This window comes from Stegostoma tigrinum, chromosome 5 (assembly GCF_030684315.1).
Source record: "Stegostoma tigrinum isolate sSteTig4 chromosome 5, sSteTig4.hap1, whole genome shotgun sequence".
Classification (NCBI taxonomy): Eukaryota; Metazoa; Chordata; class Chondrichthyes; order Orectolobiformes; family Stegostomatidae; genus Stegostoma; species Stegostoma tigrinum.
The window spans coordinates 126,903,580-126,922,508 of record NC_081358.1 but is presented as its reverse complement, the minus strand read 5'-3'; the positions used below and the strand labels follow the sequence as shown (position 1 = coordinate 126,922,508).

Below are 18,929 nucleotides of genomic sequence, written 5' to 3'. Positions count from 1 at the left end.
CATTCCATTAGAAGGATTCAAAACTTTATTTGCATAAAAAAGATTAAGAAAAAATAGCAAACCTCTCACATCCTTTTCTTCACCTTAAGCTTGCAATTGTGGCAAACGCCTGTGTGATGAGGTCACAGGCCAATGCATCTGCCCTCCCCAAACCGTTAAACCTCCATGTGAGACATGTGAGAAACAGACCTTCAGTTACCATCCTTTAATCGGCTGTGCAAAGTGCAACTGCTCACGAGAAGGAATCATTAAACCTGCAAACCCAGACTGCAACCGACAAACTGGGCAGTGCAGGTGAGTAGAACTACATTCATCGATACTTTCATTTCTCAGCTTTCTTGAACTAACCAGCAATACGCACCAACAGAAGCCTGCGTATCGCTAGCACCTTCCTTTTAATTCATCAGGGGATGAGAGCTTCACTGCCCGAGCCAGCATTTATTGCCCATCCCCAATTTTCCTTGACAAAGTGCTGGCAAGCTAGTGTAGTACAATGTCCCTATGTACTTCACAAGCGTATTATCCTGGTTGGTCAGCGAGCCAACTCCCAGTTCAAGTAGTGAGTGAGTCTGGAATGTGCTGTGCGGGGAGTGCTGCATTGTTGGAGTGACACCTCAGGGATGAAACATGAAATCAAAGCATGAAGCATGAGGCGTTCAGCTATTCAGCCCTTCTAGCCTACTGCACCATTCAGTAAGATTGTTAATCTTCCCCCTCAATTGCACTTTGCCCAATGCCCAGTTTCTTGCTTTACCCCATATTCCCCTGATTCCCAAAAAGTTAAAAATTTGTCAGTCCTAACCTTGAATATACTTAATAATCAAGCATCCACTGTTCCCTGGCCTAGAGCATTCCAAAGGCTCATAAACCACTGAGTGAAGAAAATTCTCCTTAACTCAATTCTGAATTGTTGACCCCTTATCCTGAAACTATGAGCTGGATTTTCATCCTCCCAGCACGTACTGGGAGCTGGGAAAACGCTCAGCTTTGCAAGCCCATCTCAGGCAATATGAGCTCTGTTCACATGATTTTCATTGCCAGGAGATGGGTTCCAGCTGAAATATGGCCAGATGGCTCCAGAAGCAGTTAAGACACAGTCACAGGGGCTCTGTGGAGGCAGACTGTTAAAAAGGTCTACCTCAGCCTCAGGAAGTTCTTCCCACTGCAAAATAAAACAGGCTCTGCAGTCCTCACCCTGACACTCCCTCACTGTGCCCTCCCCCATCCATGTCACCTCATGTCCTGAGTGTGAACCTCCTAAACAACTCCTCATGGCACTTCAATCCCAGTCACCCAGTATACATTGTACAGAAGTGATGAACCCTACCATAATCGTTGATGGCTTTCCTTTATGTTAAAAACTCCAATCATTGCAGCCTTTTCAGATGTGAATCGTTCAGATCCTTTGAGGTTTCATCAGCTGAAATTCACAACACACTTAAAACAGATTAATTTGGTTCTAAATAACAATGTGAAACGTATAGAAAAAATCAGAAAGCCAGTGTTGTCAATCAAGCAGGAGCTCAGATATTCCAATAATCTAATGGCACTCAACCAAGAATACAGACAAGATTTGACTGAGAGGTCTAACACAACTGAAATACTGGAGTCCCTCCTTGATTGATAGCTCTATCTGATTTTTGCTATCAATTTCAGGGTATTTATTTACATAAGGTTGAGTGTTTTGAAGTGTTTTGTGGTGTCAACTATTGAAACTTTCAAGTGTCTGGATGCACCAGGATTTTGTATAAAGCTGGCCCAACTACAGAAAATGTGTAGAAGGTTTAACCAGGCCCATCTCCACAATTGAGCTTTCCAGGTCAGCAATTCTGGCCACTGGCTCATAGCCCGGCCCAGCCCATTCTCTTAAAGATCCACTCAGGGAAACTGGATATCCTGGCCATTTTTTTAAAGGGGTCCTGTATCATCTTAACTGGGTTAAAATCTGGCCAATTAGGCCAGGGTAATCCCCTCCCAAGACGTGGAAGGGAAGTTGGCAGGAAGGGCAAATAGTTGTGTGGGCTGGCACTAGATACATAGCTCTCCTTGTACTGCCAGTGTGGATGGTTGGTTGATGAAAGCTACCCTACCTCACCCCAGCATCCTGCCTCCGACACCCCTCTATCCAACATGCTGCAACGCAACTCCTGATTCACTTCTAAAAGTCACTTGCCCCCACCCTTGTCCCATACTGCCGAGCAGCCAGTGGCCTGGTCCTCCACAGTCTCCCATTGGCCAGAATCCAGGAAGGGATCCTCTGCAAATGCCTCTGGGTGAGCACCCACGTACGTGATAGTCACCGAGCATTCTCAAGGGAGGGGGACTTGGTGGAGGTGGAGGTGCCTCGCTTGAAAAGGTATCCACTCCCGCACTTTACCAAAAAATGGAAAATTCCAGCCAAGACTTCTAAAGTATTCCAGGGTCATATGTAGCATTTTTAACCATGTCTTCAGGTTGTTAAAGAAACGCTATATAAATCTTTAGTTATGCAGACAGCAATGGGACTTTGGAAAAGAAAATGGTTAAATTCTGCCATGATAATAAAGTGTGAAGCTGGATGAACACAGCAGGCCAAGCAGCATCTCAGGAGCACAAAAGCTGATGTTCGGGCCTGGACCCTTCATCAGCTCTCTGATGAAGGGTCTAGGCCTGAAACGTCAGCTTTTGTGCTCCTGAGATGCTGCTTGGCCTGCTGTGTTCATCCAGCTTCACACTTTATTATCTTGGATTCTCCAGCATCTGCAGTTCCCATTATCTCTGGTTAAATTCTGCCACTTTGGTTCTTTAAAAGTCGCATTTTCAGTGGACAAAGGTTTTAAAATGTTAAGAGTCTGATTATTTTAGAAAGAAATGTGCACCATAGATCATCTCTGAGCAGTTTAATTTCTTGCACATTTTCTGTTTAGATGCAAATCGAAAGTAACAGGCCGTCAGTGTGACCGCTGTTCTGTCAGCTACTCCCGTTACCCAGATTGCATTCCCTGTAACTGTAACCGTGATGCAACACAGCCAAGTGTGTGTGATCCCATAACTGGACAGTGTCTTTGCAAGGTCAGTCTTAAGGTTCTCATATGTTTTGTATTGGAACAACTGGCAGTACTTTGCAAATAAAACACAATACATGATCCATTTCTTATATTAGAGAATCATCTGACTAAAATGAAGGCCTGTTAATCATTGTGCCAAGTTGTTTAAAGAGGTATTCTATCAAACTCAGTTGTAACTGTACTTTTCCCACAGCTGTTCCAACTTTAAGTGTTCAAATACTTACGCAATTCCTTTTTGTATGTTACTGTCAAATTTATTTCCTCCACCCTTGCAGGAAGCATCTGGTAAACCCTTGCAGCAGTCCCTCAAAACCAGAACATCCCTCCTCCAAAAATGAGACCAAATCTGCACACAGTACTCGAGGTGTGGTCTCACCGAGGCCCTGTACAATTGCAGCAAGACTTCCCTGTTCCTGAACTCAGATCCTCTGATGGTCAACATACCATTTGTTTTCTTCGCCTCCTGGTGCATCTGTATGCTTACCATCAGCAACTGGTGAACAAGATCGACTGGATCTCGCTGCTCCCCCCCCCCTTTCCCAGGCTGTCACTGTTCAGATAATAATCTGCCTTTGGTTTCTGCTCCCATAGTGGATAGCCTCACTGCGCACTTTATACTCCATCTACCACGCATTTTCCCATTCACATAACTTGTCTAAATCAACTGAAACATCCCTGCATCCTCCTCACAGCTCACTCTCCCATCCAGCTTTGTGCCCCTTGCAAACCTGGAGATATTACATCATTCATATATATTATGATTTGTTAATATTGTGAATAGCTGGGGTCCAAGTACTGATCCCTGCAGTACCCCAAAAATTACTACCAGCCATTCTGAAAAATATTCATTTATTTATTTCTACACTTTGTTTCTTGTCTGCCATCCAGTTTTCTATCCATCTCACCCAATCCCATATGTTTAATTTTGCAAGCTAATTTCTTATGTCGGACCTTAACAAAAGCCTTCTGGAAGTCTAAGTAAACCACATCCACTGGGCTCCAACTTACCAACTCTACTAGTTACATCCTCAAAAAATTACTGTAGATTTATCAAGCATGATTTCCCTTTCGTAAATCCAAGCTGACTCTGTCCAGTCCTGTCACTGTTTTCAAAGTAAAAACTGAAAGAACTGCAGATGCTATACATCAGGAACAAAAACAAAGTTGCTGGAGAAGCTCAGCAGGTCTGGCAGCATCTGTGAAGAAAAAAACAGAGTTCTGAGGAGAGGTCACCAGACCTGAAATGTTAACTCTGTTTTTTGCTTCATAGATGCTGCCAGAACTACTGAGCTTTTCCAGCAACTTTTTTCAAAGTACCTTACTAATAAATCTTTTAGAAGGGGCTCGAGCATTGTCCCCACTGACAAAGTCAGGCGAACTGGTCTTAAAATCTCTGTTTTCTGTCCAGCCCCTTTACAAAATAGTGGGTTACATTAGCTATACTGCAATCCGTAGGAACAGAATCAATAGATTCTTGAAATAAAACTGTCAATGCATTCACTACTTTTGGTGCCATTCCCGAAGTATCCTGGGATGTCGATTATTGTGCCCCAGGGATTTATCAGCCTTTAGACCCATCAAATTTACAACACCATTTCACTACTAATGCTGATTCCCTTCAGTTCCTCTCTGTCACTAAACTCTATGGTCCCCAACATTTTTGGATTTCCCCAATCCCTGTCAATCCCACCCTATACCCTTTGTTATTTTGGACACATTTATAAATCGCCACTTAGACTTCTCTGTTTGAAAAATAATAACAACATCTTCAACCTCTTCCCATAGCTAAAATTCCAGAAAATTGATATATTTTTAGTAAGCGTCTGCATCCTGTACAAAAGCAGTCTGTGCATTGATAAAGAACCGTGCAATAACTAACCTTTTGTTTACAATGGCCACTCCTCACATGCTTTGGAATTTTTCAGTATTATCAATGTGTTTACAGTAGCAGATTGTGTCTGCTGTCTGTCGTGGCTCAGTTTCAGATTGGTTGGCTATTAGGAGAGTTGCCAAGCAGAGTCAGGGAGAAAAGGAAGATTCCACTGTCGGTTATGGAAAAAGATTACAGCAACAAAGGTTAAAACATTAGTTAAAAGAAATAATTTAATGATGCTAAGATAATAAAATGTGAGGCTGGATGAACACAGCAGGCCAAGCAGCATCTCAGGAGCACAAAAGCTGACGTTTCGGGCCTAGACCCTTCATCAGAGATCTGATGAAGGGTCTAGGCCCGAAACGTCAGCTTTTGTGCTCCTGAGATGCTGCTTGGCCTGCTGTGTTCATCCAGCCTCACATTTTATTATCTTGGAATCTCCAGCATCTGCAGTTTCCATTATCTCTAATTTAATGATGCTGTTGTTTTTACATTATATAGAGCAAATACTAAGAGTCTGATTTTAATTCCTTTTTATTTCTTTCCTTCCATTTTAATGGAGATTGAACCTATTAAATATGAAGAGAAGAGAATCAGATAACAAAACAACACAGAAGGGGATTATTTCAATCTGTCCTAAGCCAGCTCATTGAAGGAACTGTCCAATTAATCTCAATTGTTCATAATTTCAAAGACCTCCCTGCAGCAACATCTCCAGTCATAGAAAGCTAGAAGATAGGTGCAGGTTGAGGCCATTCGGCCCTTTGAGCCTGCTCTGCCATTCTTCACAATCATGGCTAATCACCCAACTCAATTGCCTAATTCTGCTTTCTCCCCATAACCTTTGATCCCATTTGCCCCAAATGCTATCTCTAGCTGCCTCTTGAATTCATTCAGTGTTTTAGCATGAACTACATCCTGTGGTAATAAATTCCACAGGCTCACCACTCTCTGGGTGAAGAAATGTCTCCTCATGTCCGTCCTAAATGTTCTATCCCGAATCCTCAGACTGTGACCCCTGGTTCTCTGGACCATTGGAAGAAGCCAAGATGGATCACCCACTTGGCACTTCTGGCTGAAGATTGCTGCGAAAGCTTCAGCCTTATCTTTTGCACTGATGTGCTGGGCTCTTCCATCATTGAGGATGGGAATATTTGTTGAGCCTCCTCCTCCAGTGAGTTGTTTAATTGTCCACCACCATTCACAACTGGATGTGGCAGGACTGCAGAGCTTAAGTCTGGACCATTGGTTGTGAGATCACTTAGCTCTGTCTATCACTTGCTGTGAGATCACTTAGCTCTGTCTATCACTTGCTGTGAGATCACTTAGCTCTGTCTATCACTTGCTGCTTATGCTGTAGTCCTGTTTGGTGGCTTCACCAGGTTGATACCTCACCTTCAGGTAAGCCTGATGCTGCACCTGCATGCCCTCACGCACTCTCCATTGAACCAGGGTTGATCCTCTGGTTTGATGATAATTGTTAAGTGGGAATATACCAGACCATGAGGTTGCAGATTGGACTGGAGAATAGTTATGCTGCTGTTAATGGTCCACAACATCTCATGGATGCCCAGATTTGAGTTGCTAGATCTGTTCCTAGTCTGTCCCATTTAGCAGGGGGATGGTGCCACACAACACAGTGGAGAATATGCTAAATGTGAAGATGGGATGACTTCCTCACAAGGACTGTCATTCTTACCAATACTGTCACAGATAGTTGCATCTGCAGTTGGCAGTTTGGTTAGGATGCGGTCAAGTATGTTTTTCCCTCTTGCTGCCCTCACCACCTGGTGCAGACTCAGTCTAGCAGCTGTATCCTTTAGGACCCAACCAGCTTGATCAGCAATGTTGCCATGAGCCACTGTTGGTGGTAGACATTGAGATTCCCCACCCGGAGTACATGTTGTGCCCTGGCCACCCTCAGTGCATGTCTAGCGATAATACCACTAGGCCATCATCTCCACAGCTCACATGCTTGTTCCTATTGTGTAATTATTGTTTGGGGACCTATAAATTATCCCCACAAGGGGCTTCTTTCCCCTACTATTCCTCATCCCCACTTAAACTAATTTTTCATTCTGAGCTCCTGTACTAAGGTCATCTTGAATGATTGCACTAATTTTAATTTTCAATTTGAGAGACTGGGAGATCACAAACTGTGGAGCATTAGAAAATTTCAGAATTGAGATTAATAATTATTGTTGTGTAAAGATATTAACGGATCTGTATACCAAATGGAGTTCAGATACGGATCAGTAATGATCTGTTTGTGATTCAGAGAGCAGGTTCAAGGGTCTTTTAGGAACAGAAGGATGCCAGTGTCAAATGATGTGATTGGTAAATGGAATGAAAAGAGCAGGATTTGGTCCAGAATGAGTAGATAGGAGAGAAGCTAGATACTCAGGTAGATTTGGCTTTTTTAATTCATTCATGGGATGAGGGTGTTGCAGGTGAGGCAGCATTTATTGCCCCTGATAAATGCCCAGAGGGCAGTTAAGAGTCAGCCCCATTGCCGTGAGTTCTGGAGTCACATGTAGACCAGACCAGGTAAACATGGCAGTTTCCTTCCCGAAAGGGCATTAGAGAACCAGATGGGCTTTTCCATGATAAATGACAATGGATTTATGGTCATTATTAGGTTCTTAATTCCAGATATTGATTGAATTGAAATTTCACCATCTGCTGTGGTGAGATTTGAACCTGAGTCCCCAGAATGTTATCTGGGTCTCTGGACTAACCGTCCTGTGATAGTATCACTAGGCCATTGCCTTCCCATTGCTGAGTGAGGAAATGGAAGCGATACAACTGAATCATAAAGAAGTTTTAGGCTTCTTGCACTTGTTAGAGATGGCATGGAGAAGACCGTAGAAATCCAACAACAAAACAGGAGTGCAACTTGGCTTTGATTGTTGCCCCGATGGTATATTGGGTGACAGATCTTTGGTATGTGTATTTATTCTTTCTCACTTTAATCTAAGCTACATGTGCATTTAATGTTAAAATACTGTGAATAAAGCAAATGTCTACAAATGCTGAAAAGCAAAATAAAAATGAGAAATGTTGGAAATGCTCAGCAGTCCAAACAGTGCCTGAGGAGAGAGAACCCCAATAATTGATCTGAAATATTAACTCGTGCATCTGCACACTCTGCTATTTATACTGAACATCGAAATACATTTATCAGAGTGACTCAAACATTATATTCAAGATGACAAATATCAGTGCTGATACAAACTTTAAATTCTTCTATTTTGCCCATTTTAGGAGAATGTAATTGGTGCGCAGTGTGACATCTGCCGACCTGGCTCATTCTATCTGGATCCAGCCAATCCCAAAGGCTGCACCAGCTGCTTTTGCTTCGGGATAACGAATGAGTGTCGAAGTTCTAATAAGTCCAGGACTAAAGTGAGTGAAGAAATGCACGTTGTTAATTTAAAAATTTTTCCAAATTTGTGCTTAGCACTGAAATACGCATGATAATTAGAAGTTTTTTTGTTGAGAATTTGGATTGGAAAGATTTTAGGTAAATAGATACATCAGAGTAGCCAGTTCTGATTGACGTATTCCTGGGATGCCATCACACAGCTTCCAAATATTCTACTCTCGTCGCCCTATCATTTGCCTGACAAGGTGAGGTCCCTGGCTACAATTAATGTGGGAGTGAATGGGGACATCAGAACTGGATACTGGAAATCAGAAATATAGGGTGTACACGCTGGTTATACTTGACAGGGCTTCCAGCGGCTGTGGTGAAAGATAGAGACAGCTGAATTTTGCATGTTCCTTATAGGCTGGCTGGGAGCACATGACTAGCGTCAGAAATAACTCCCAGAGTCTTCCTTGCAGCATGACGGTTGATGACAACATATCCACCAGCAGCTACTTTTCTCCATGGTACTGTACTTAAAATTCCTTAAGAAGAAGAACCACAGGTTCTCAGTGCCTTGATGACTTTTTCACTTGAGTGTTGCCTATAGCAATATCCAAGAGAATAGTTTGCCATTCCTGGATGGTCCAAGGTCTTTCTCAAAGGTTGGTAATACTAGTATATATGAGATTTACCCATGTTAATGAAAGAATGTGCTCCTTGAGTATTATTGGAGCTGCATTCATTCCATCACACACCCAGCTTGTGCCTTGTAGATTGGGTGGACAGACATAGAGATAAAGCACCCATTTCAAAAAGACACAGCCTCTGACCTGCTCCTGTAGCCGTGACATATATGCGATTGGTCCAGATGAGTTCCTGGGGTACGGTAGATTCATACCTGATGCAGCTTTGCTGGCAGCTACTTCCAACCTGGCCAGCCCATTCTTACCGTTTAAAAGACTTTCATGCTTATGTTTGGATTGGGTTAAATAATAGATTAATTGTCAACTTCTGCTACCTTTTCTTTAACTCATTCATGAGATGGGTATAGTACTGGCATTACAGTGGTGCCAATACAGCCACCATACTGGTAAGAAAGGAGTTCCAGGATTTTTGACAAAAGTAGTGAAGGGGTGGCGATATAGTCCCAAGTCAGATCTAACTTGTGTACATATTGTTATATTACACTGAATTAGATACAATGAAACAGGCCATTCTGTCCATCTGGGCTATGTCAGTGATATTGGTCTAGGCATGATTTCTCCAAACTCGATTTGTCATGCCTGCTCAATAGATATTTTTATTCCTTCATCGTGTGTTTATCCAGCCTCCCCTTAAAGGCATCTGTGCATTCAGTTTAATTATTCGGAATGGTTGTAAGTTTCACATTCTAATCACTCTGCTGAAGGCTGTATTTTATTTGTAAGTCACTATCTTAGTTCTGGTCCCTACTATCCTAGTACTTGTCAGCCATTCAATAGGATCATGGGTGATCTGACAGTCCTTAAGTTCATTTTCCTGCCCTTTCCCATTATGCTTGATTCTCCTACTGACTCAGAATCCTCCTCACCCTGAAATATAAACAAGGACTTTGCCCGCACAGCTCAGGCAAGGAGTTCCAAAGATTCTCAACCCTCTGAGAGAAGAAATTCCTCCCCCTCTCACCTCATCCTTTTATTTTGAGACTATGCCCTCTGGTCGGAGACTTTCCCATGAGGGGAAACATATTCTTAGCATGTACCCTGTCAAGGCCCTTAAGAATCCTTTATGTCACCTCTCGTTCTTCTAAGCTCCAAAGAGTAGAGTCCCAACCTGTTTAGCCTTTGCTCACAAGACAATCCCTACATTTTGGAGATTATGTTTCATACATAAACAGTGCTAATTGAACACAAGAATGTTTTTAATTGTTGATTTAGTTTTGATGTTGCAGTTTAGATTCATACTTTCCTTTAGCATATGCAAATGAAGAAATGGAATTTACTCACGGGGAATAAACAGAGTATTCCAGTTGTTTATAACCAACGGAGTAATACCGTCGTTGCTGACGTTCAAGAACTACCAGATGTTATTCGTGATTTATACTGGTTAGCCCCGGAGTCCTACCTGGGAGACAAGGTAAATGAAGCATAACACTGTGGAGTCAAATCAAGCCATAAGATGCTGCGGGCTGCCAGGCTAATCTATTAGCAGGCTAATCTGTTATTCTCTGCTTCAACTGCTGAACCTAATCTCACTCTCCCACTTCATTTTCTTTAACAATCTGCTTTCTCAAGCAACCAATATGGATTCTGCTTTAGCAGTAGTTTGTGAAATAGTTGCATCTACTAACTGAAATCTGTTCTTTCTAACTTCAGTTCAAATGTTTTTTCAAATGAACATTTCTTACACAGCTTATGCGTATTAGTGGCAAGGTCAGCATTGTACTCATTCCTAACCATCAACTTGACACTACAAGCAATATCATTAGAATTATTCAGAAACTTTGCTAAACTTGAAGACCTCTTCTGCATTACTGTCTTACCTCCTCACCTTTATGCTTAAAAGCACTCAATTTTCAATGCTTCAACACAGCTTCAGAAGTAACTGCTCATCAATTTTCCACCAGGTCTCTTCATATGGTGGCCTCCTGACATATCAAATAAAATCCTTTGGTTTACCTAGTGAAGGGATGACTTTACTTGAGAAAAAGTCCGACGTTGAATTGCAAGTGAGTACCCTTCTTTGCATGTAACTAAATACAGGGTTTGTGAAATTAGTCGGTGGCCCTAAGGTATGACCTGGTCACAGAGGGGACATTTATGTGCAGTTTTCCCATCGCATTCAGTTCTGTGCATCTCAGGAAGGAAATATTAATGGATAGAAAATGAACATATTTAGAGGAAACTTGGTGTTCCCATGTATCTACTGCCCCGGTCTTGTGGGTTTGGAAGGTGCTGTTGAAGGTTAAATGACAAAGACAGGTTGTATTGACAAGGATCGTATTTCTCAAAAAGATGAAGGGATGATTTAATTGAGGTAATTAAATGATTAAGGAATTTGAGAGGCTGGCTGGAGAGAAACAGTTTCTTCTGTTGAAGGGAAGTCAGGAACAGGTGTGAGATAACCTTAGAAATAGATCCAGCTCTTTAGGGGATCACAGTAATAGGAGTGAAAATCTGGAACTGTCACTCACAAGAAACTATCGAGGCTGGTAGGGTCAATTAAAATACAGAAAACAGATCATTAGATTTTTGTTGGGTAAGGGTTATGCAATCAAGGTGGGTAGTTGGAGTTAAGAAACAGAGCAGCCAGGATTGAATGGAATGTGGAACAGCATCAAAGATCAGAATGACGTTGTTCTGCTTCTGTGCTCCAAAGTGCAATCACAACATTGGAAATGAAGTCAGTAGGAGAAACATAACATGCATGTACTCTGTTACAGCAAAATTACTTCAACACTTTTATATTGGAAGGAATCTACACTGTGCCACGTGACAATGACCACCATTTTGAATTATAGCTGCAATCCAAAAACCAAACCACTTAATTAGTTAGGATGCACTTGTAGCTGGCCAGTGTTCACATTAATTGACAATGCTAGCAGTTGCAGCTTTTGTGCAACTTGATGTATTCGTGGAACTTGTAATGGCAGGTCAGATCAGACGTGTGATTTTCAGAAAGGCCCAGTGGAGCCTGATTACATTAGTGAAGGTGTTGATGAGCAGAGTGAGATCTATCCCCTTATCTACCCCAAGACTGTAAGAAATAAGAACAGAAGAAGGTGAATAGATAGTGTCAAGCTTCTTGAGTGTTGTTGGAGCTGCACTCATCCAGGCAAGTGGGGAGTCGAGCCTACTCTGTCATCAAAAGGAGCATAGCTGACCTGATGCCCCTCACATCTGCTTTCCTGCCCTTTCCCCATAACACATGATTCCCCGACCGATCAGGAATCTGCCTCTCTCAGTCTTAAATATACACAAGGACTCTGCCCCACAGCTCTCAGTGGCAAGGAGTTCCAAAGTCTCAAAACCCTCTGGGAGAAATAATTTCTCCTCACCTCTATCTTAGGTGGGTGCCCCTTTATTCTGAGACTAAAGAAACTACTTCTGAGACTATTATCCAGTCAATTTCCTCATCTGCCATTTGAATAAAATCTGTCTTTGAATATTAACAATTTATTCAAAAACATATGGTGAATGTACAATAACATAATAAACTATAGGTGTAAACATTAGCAGATAAATATTGACTTCTCTTTTTAGGGAGAACAGATGACTATCGTATACTTTGATCCCCGGAATCCACTTCCAGATCGAGTTTATCATGGACATGTCCGACTTTTAGAGGTAAATGAAATTCTATTGATGGTAATTTAATCATTTGTTATATTCAGTAAAGTTAAGTAGAATTTTACTACTCAAAAACAGACCATTCAGCCCAACATTCTATTCTATTGTAACGAAGTGTGGAACTGGATGAACACAGCAGGCCAAGCAGCATCTTAGGAGCACAAAAGCTGACATTTCAGGCCTAGACTCTTCATCAGAAAAGGGGGATGGGGTGAGGGTTCTGAAATAAATAGGGAGAGAGGGGGAGGCGGACACCTCCTCCCACTCACCCTCCGGCAAAAATTCCATCCCCATTCCCAATTCCTTCACCTCTGCCGCATTTGTTCCCGAGATGAGGCATTCCACTCCCGCACATCCCAGATGTCCGCAATCTTTACGGACCGCAACATCCCCCCCCGCAGTGGTCGCGAACGCCCTTGGCCGTGTCTCCCGCATTTCCCGCAACACATCCCTCACACCCTGCTCCCCACAATAACCGCCCAAAGAGAATCCCCCTCGTCCTCACATACCACCCCACCAACCTCCGGATACAACACATCATCCTCCGACACTTCCACCATCTACGATCCGGCCCCACCACCCAAGACATTTTTCCATCCCCACCCTTGTCTGCCTTCCGGAGAAACCACTCCCTCCGGGACTCCCTTGACCGTGCCACACTCCCCTCTAACCCCACCACACCCAGCACCTTCCCCTGCAATCGCAGGAAATGCTACACTTGCCCCCCACACCTCCTCTCTCACCCCTATCCCAGGCCCCAAGATGACTTTCCATATCAAGCAGATGTTCACCTGCACATCTGCCAGTGAGGTATACTGTATCCACTGTACCCGGTGTGGCTACCTCTACATTGGGGAAACCAAGCGGAGGCTTGGGGACCGCTTTGCAGAACACCTCCGCTCGGTTCGCAATAAACAACTGCACCTCCCAGTCGCGAACCATTTTAACTCCCTCTCCCATTCCTCAGACGACATGTCCACCATGGGCCTCCTGCAGTGCCACAATGATGCCACCCGAAGGTTGCAGGAACAGCAACTCATATTCCGCTTGGGAACCCTGCAGCCCAATGGTATCAATGTGGACTTCACAAGCTTCACAATCTCCCCTTCCCCCACTGTGTTCCAAAACTAGCCCAGTTCGTCTCCTCCCCCAACTGCTTCCCAAAACCAGCCCAGCTCGTCCCCACTTCCCTAACCTGTTATTCCTCTCACCTGTCCCCTCCTCCCACCTCAAGCCGCACCTCCATTTCCCACCTACTAACCTCATCCCACCCCCTTGACTTGTCAGTCCTCCCCGGACTGACCTATCCCCTCCCTACCTCCCCTCCTATACTCTGCTCTCCACCTATCTTCTCCTCTATACATCTTTGGTCCGCCTCCCCCTCTCTCCCTATTTATTTTAGAACCCTCTCCCCATCCCCCTCTCTGATGAAGGTCTCGGCCCAAAACTTCAGCTTTTGTGCTCCTGAGATGCTGCTTGGCCTGCTGTGTTCATCCAGCTCCACACTTTATTATCTTGGATTCTCCAGCATCTGCAGTTCCCATTATCTCTGATTCTATTCTATCGATAATGTCTCATGCAAGGGTCTTTCCAATCCTACTTCATCCCACCGAATTTCATATCTGTCTATTCCTTTCTCCCTCATATTTTTACTGAGCTTCCCCATAAATGCATCTATTCTAATCTCCTCGGATACTCCTTGTGGTAAAGGTCACGACAGGAGTTCGCAGGTTAATGTCCTGGACTTTGCCATTTTCAGTTACACTGTCAGCAACCTTTCTTCATTATATGGTCAGGAGTGGGAATGTTTCCTAATGACTACGCAAAGTTCAGTCCTGTTTGCAACTCCCTAGATACCGAAATAGTCTATTTCCACTTACAAAAGGACCAGAACAGCATTCAGTCAGAGCTGATAAATGAAAAGCAACATTTGTGTCAGACAATGACCATCTCCAAAAAGAGAGAATCTAACCATTCCTCTTTAATAGCATTACCATGACCGAATCTCTCCTGATCAGCATCTTGGGGGTTACCATTGACAAGAAACTGACTTGTACTGGCTATTTAAATACTGTGCCAACGGCATAGGTCAGAAGCTCAGGATTCTGCTCTGAGTAGGTCACTTCCTGACTTCCAGAGCTTGTGTGCACAGCTTACTATGCACCAACCGGGACTACAATGGAATACTCCTGACTTGCCTGGATGAGGGCAGTTCCAACAACTCAAGAGGGTTGACACTATCCAGGATCAAGCAACCTGCTGGTCCCCCTGACCATCCACCATTTTCCGCACTCATGCTTCTGATGCAGGTGCTCAGTAGCAGCAGTGTGTAATATCTATAAGTTGCACCACAACAATTTTCCAAGTCTCCCTTGACAGCACCTGTTCAGCTACCTGATAATCATTTTGAATACTTAAAAACCCAATGATGGACCATTTTCTTGGGCTGACTGTTTTCTGAAAAAAGGAGCCCCCTATCTGTTTAGGTTTTCTGATGTTTACAACTTTTTGGTTCTTTTAACATTCCTATAAAATATTCCTCATTTGATGACAAGTAAAATGTTTTAAAAATGCTGAAATGTCCAATTAAAAATGGAAAAGTTAGCTATCTGTTCCATTGACAGGATAACTTTCGACATGCTGTCATTAACACTCCAGTAACTAGGGAAGACTTCATGCTTTTGTTGAGCAATTTGGAGGAACTACACATTAGAGCACTTTATTATTCACAAACACAACGCCTTTCCCTTGGCCAAGTTCAACTCGAGGAAGCCTCTGTTTCTGGAACTGGAAATCCTGCTACTGATGTGGAAGTGTGCTCATGTCCCCCAAACTACTTGGGAGATTCTTGCCAGGTAGGACCTGTCATTCACTGAAGTACACATTTTTTCTGTGATATGCGACATAACAATTTTGAACATTTTAGCTTTTGAAAACAAAATAGGTGTCTTGATAATTGAATATTTTGTCTTGTGTCCAGGACATGAAGTGTTGTTCAAAATCCTGGTTTTCTTTATTTTTAACATTGTGAAACAGGCACTAATTTGACTAGGAACTGTTAATCTAATAACTTTCCAAGGGGTTGACTCTGCTGGGATAGAACCTGCTCACAAATTAGTCTTGCAGCTTTCTTAAAAAGTGTATCAGTCCTTATTTCTGTACGATTTAACATCACAAGTGTGTGGATGTGTAAAAGAATATGCTTGCCAATTCATAAAGCGTGTATTTTACCTCAAATTACTTTGTTTCCAGCTGACAGATGGTTGGTTTAATATTTTATAAGTTGATTGTATATCTGGCGATCCATTCCACTCAGTAATGTAGTGACTGTAATGGGTTTAATAAATGCTACATTGACATGCTTAACATTTGTAGTATGTTTTGTTTATCCCTTTGTGATGATTTTATGCTTTACACATATTTATTCCTTAAAGTTTTTATATTTCTTGCTGATTGAGTTCTGTAGCAAATATTCTCAGTTGTTTCTGAGTTTGGTTTTATTTGGCATATAATATCATCAAATAATAAGAAAAAGTATAGAATATTGGCTTGCTCATGGGTTAGAGAATTTGAGTTAACTTGAACAAGATGAAGATTTGTTTACAGCTGCTGTTTCTTCAGTGAGTGAATACTTTTATATTGTCACTGGAGAAGTACATATTATTTATTAAAACTATGTGTAACTTTCAGTGCTGTATATATTATAGATCCATTCAGGGAAACTGTGTGAATTGCATCTTTTATATTAATACATGACTAATTTATTTTTTCTGATTTTTGCTTACTTTTACCTCTGTAGTATTATCCGTTTCAGCTACTCTTCCACTCTCCACAAATTTAAGAAAGAAACAGAGAAAATAGGAGCAGAAGTAGGCCATACAACCCTTTGAACATGCAAAACTGAGCTGCCCGTATTCTGCTTAACACTATGTCCTATTAGCCACTACCCTTTTGCCCGTTGACACTGCCTCTTAATTTGGCCACACATCGGCTCTAAACTTCTCATCCTTGGAATCAAAATGTCTTCAACCTTCCATAACCTACTCCAGCCCTACAACCCCAGGATCTCTGTGTTCCTCCAACTTTGGAAGTAGTTCATGGGGCTCCTAGGACTCCAAAAATTGGACAAGGAAACTTCCAGATGATTGCTACATACCACATCCCGCAGCTGATGAATCAGTGCTCCTCCATATTTATCACCACTTGGAGGAGGCACAGAGGGTGGCAGGGGCACAGAATGTACTCAAGGGTCTTCAAGGTTTACCACTAAGAGCGACTTCACAGCACCCCTACTGACACAGGTGGTTAAATCTGAAAGAACATAGCTGCTAGTCTTGGTCTGCTGTAGATGATGAGACAACCAATAAGAAGTAGAAGCATACTAGACATCCTCAGCAATCTATTTGTCCCAGATGCATCCGACTGTGACAGTATCAGCAGGCAGTTCAGAAAAGGTTCACTAGAGTGTTTCCTGATATGGAAGGACTACCTTATGATCAGAGCTAAATAAATTGGCACCGTACTTAGTGGAGTTTAGAAGAATGAGAGGTGATCTGATTGCAGGGAGGATGTTTCCCATCATGAGAGAGTCTCAGATCTTTATGAGTCTTTGGAACTTTTTGCCTCAAAGAGTTGTGGTGGCAGAGCCCTTGTGTATGTTTGAGACTGAGGTAGATAGACTCTTGATCAGTTGGAGAATCAAGGGTAATGGCAAAAGGGCAGAAAAGTGGATGTGAGGAATGTTGGATCAATCATGATCCTGTTGAAATATGTTGTAGGCTTGAGGGCCAAAATACCTACTGCTGCTCCTATTTCTTATAATCTTATGGTCATTGGACAGGTCATCCATATGCTGTCTTTCAGTTTATCGTGTTGTGTGGCATTGTCACTGTGCTAAATAGGATAGATTCGCAACAGGTTTAATTAGTCAAAACTGGGCATTCATGACATGTTGTTGGGTCATCCACAGCAAAGTTTCACTCAGCCACAATGTAAAACGTTGTGTCCTGCCATACCCCCACTCAAATGTAATTGTCAGACAAGGGACCAACCTTGATTTCATGAAGAATATGGCAGGGCATGCCTTGAGAAGCACCAGGCACACCTAAACATGTGGCAACAACCTTGTGAGCTTACACTATAGGAACACTTGAATGCCAAGAGTGTAGACATCCATAAATAGCACTGAAACTTATAAGAAAATGAGTGGACTTGACTGAGTGGATGTGGAAAGAGTGTTTTGAGAATATAGAAGTACTGGAGTAGGAAACAGTTCTGAAGAAAGGTCATTGGACCCAAGACATTAACTCTGCCTTCTCTTCTCAGATGCTGCCAGACTCATGAGTTTTTCCTGCAGTTTCTGTTTTTGTTAGAGGAGCAGGGATGTCTTGCTGCAATTATACAGGGCTTTGGTGAGACTACACCTGGAATATTGTGTATAGTTTTGGTTTCCTAATCTAAGGATAGGTATCCTGGCCGTGGAGAGAGTGCAATGAAGGATGGCAGGACTGATGTATGGACAGAGACTGGATTGGTCAGGACTATATTCACTCGAGTTTAGAAGAATGCAGAGGGATCTCATATTAACTTATGAAGCAAAATGCTGAGAGTCATGAATTCGCACAGAACTTGGGCCATTGATCCAAACAACTCTTCATGTTCTGTTTTAATGTTCAGCCATTGGGCACAACTCTCTGAGTAGTATTCTACCTTCCATTTCTGAATGTTATAGATTCTTGTAATTTTTGAGGGAATTATACATAATTTCTAGATATTCTCTAACCATCCCATTCAGACATATTATAGCACACCTCTGGAGCAGCTAGGACTTGAACCCAAGCCTCTGGGCTTAGGGGTAGGGATGCTTTCACTGTGCCACAAAAGCCATTTCTAGGCAGAGAATTTGGTACAATAGAAGTGTTAGAAGTGCTGCTTTGTCCACCTGGGTCGGGAGAGGAGGGGGATCTTTTTGTTTGTGCTGTTAAACACAGATCCTGTTTGTCCTCTTGCATGAATATAAAAGATGTCATGGTTACTATTTTAAAGAAGAGCAAGAGAATTCCCACTACTGTCCTGGCTGATATTTATCTTTCAAACATCATCAAATTGGTGACAGGTCGTAACCAGAGAATATAAATTTAAGAAAATTGTGAAATTTGCTGGAAGGCAGCTAAGGAGGCTTCCAATGGTAACAATCAAAAGAGAATTTTAAATATACTTAAAATGGACTAATTCGCAGGAGCGCAGATAAAGATCAGACGACTGGAACTAAATAAATAGTTATTTTCATTTTCATGGGACAGTCACAGTGA

At 42.4% G+C, this 18,929-nt stretch overlaps 1 protein-coding gene and 1 long non-coding RNA gene across 2 annotated transcripts in view; one reads left to right on the top strand and one right to left on the bottom strand.

Annotated features, from left to right (window-relative positions):
• lama3 (laminin, alpha 3) overlaps positions 1–18,929 on the top strand; it is a 170,993-nt gene that overhangs the window by 48,200 nt on the left and 103,864 nt on the right. The window contains exons 14-20 of the mRNA XM_048528602.1: positions 90–294; positions 2,907–3,051; positions 8,185–8,325; positions 10,244–10,405; positions 10,896–10,997; positions 12,532–12,615; positions 15,243–15,473. Coding sequence (XP_048384559.1) covers positions 90–294; positions 2,907–3,051; positions 8,185–8,325; positions 10,244–10,405; positions 10,896–10,997; positions 12,532–12,615; positions 15,243–15,473 — 1,070 coding nt within the window. The remainder of the gene's footprint in view (positions 1–89; positions 295–2,906; positions 3,052–8,184; positions 8,326–10,243; positions 10,406–10,895; positions 10,998–12,531; positions 12,616–15,242; positions 15,474–18,929) is intronic.
• Positions 4,933–18,929, bottom strand: part of LOC132209596 (uncharacterized) — a 134,112-nt gene continuing 120,115 nt past the window's right edge. Inside the window, exon 3 of the long non-coding RNA XR_009445794.1 lies at positions 4,933–5,089. This is a non-coding gene — a long non-coding RNA (uncharacterized LOC132209596). The remainder of the gene's footprint in view (positions 5,090–18,929) is intronic.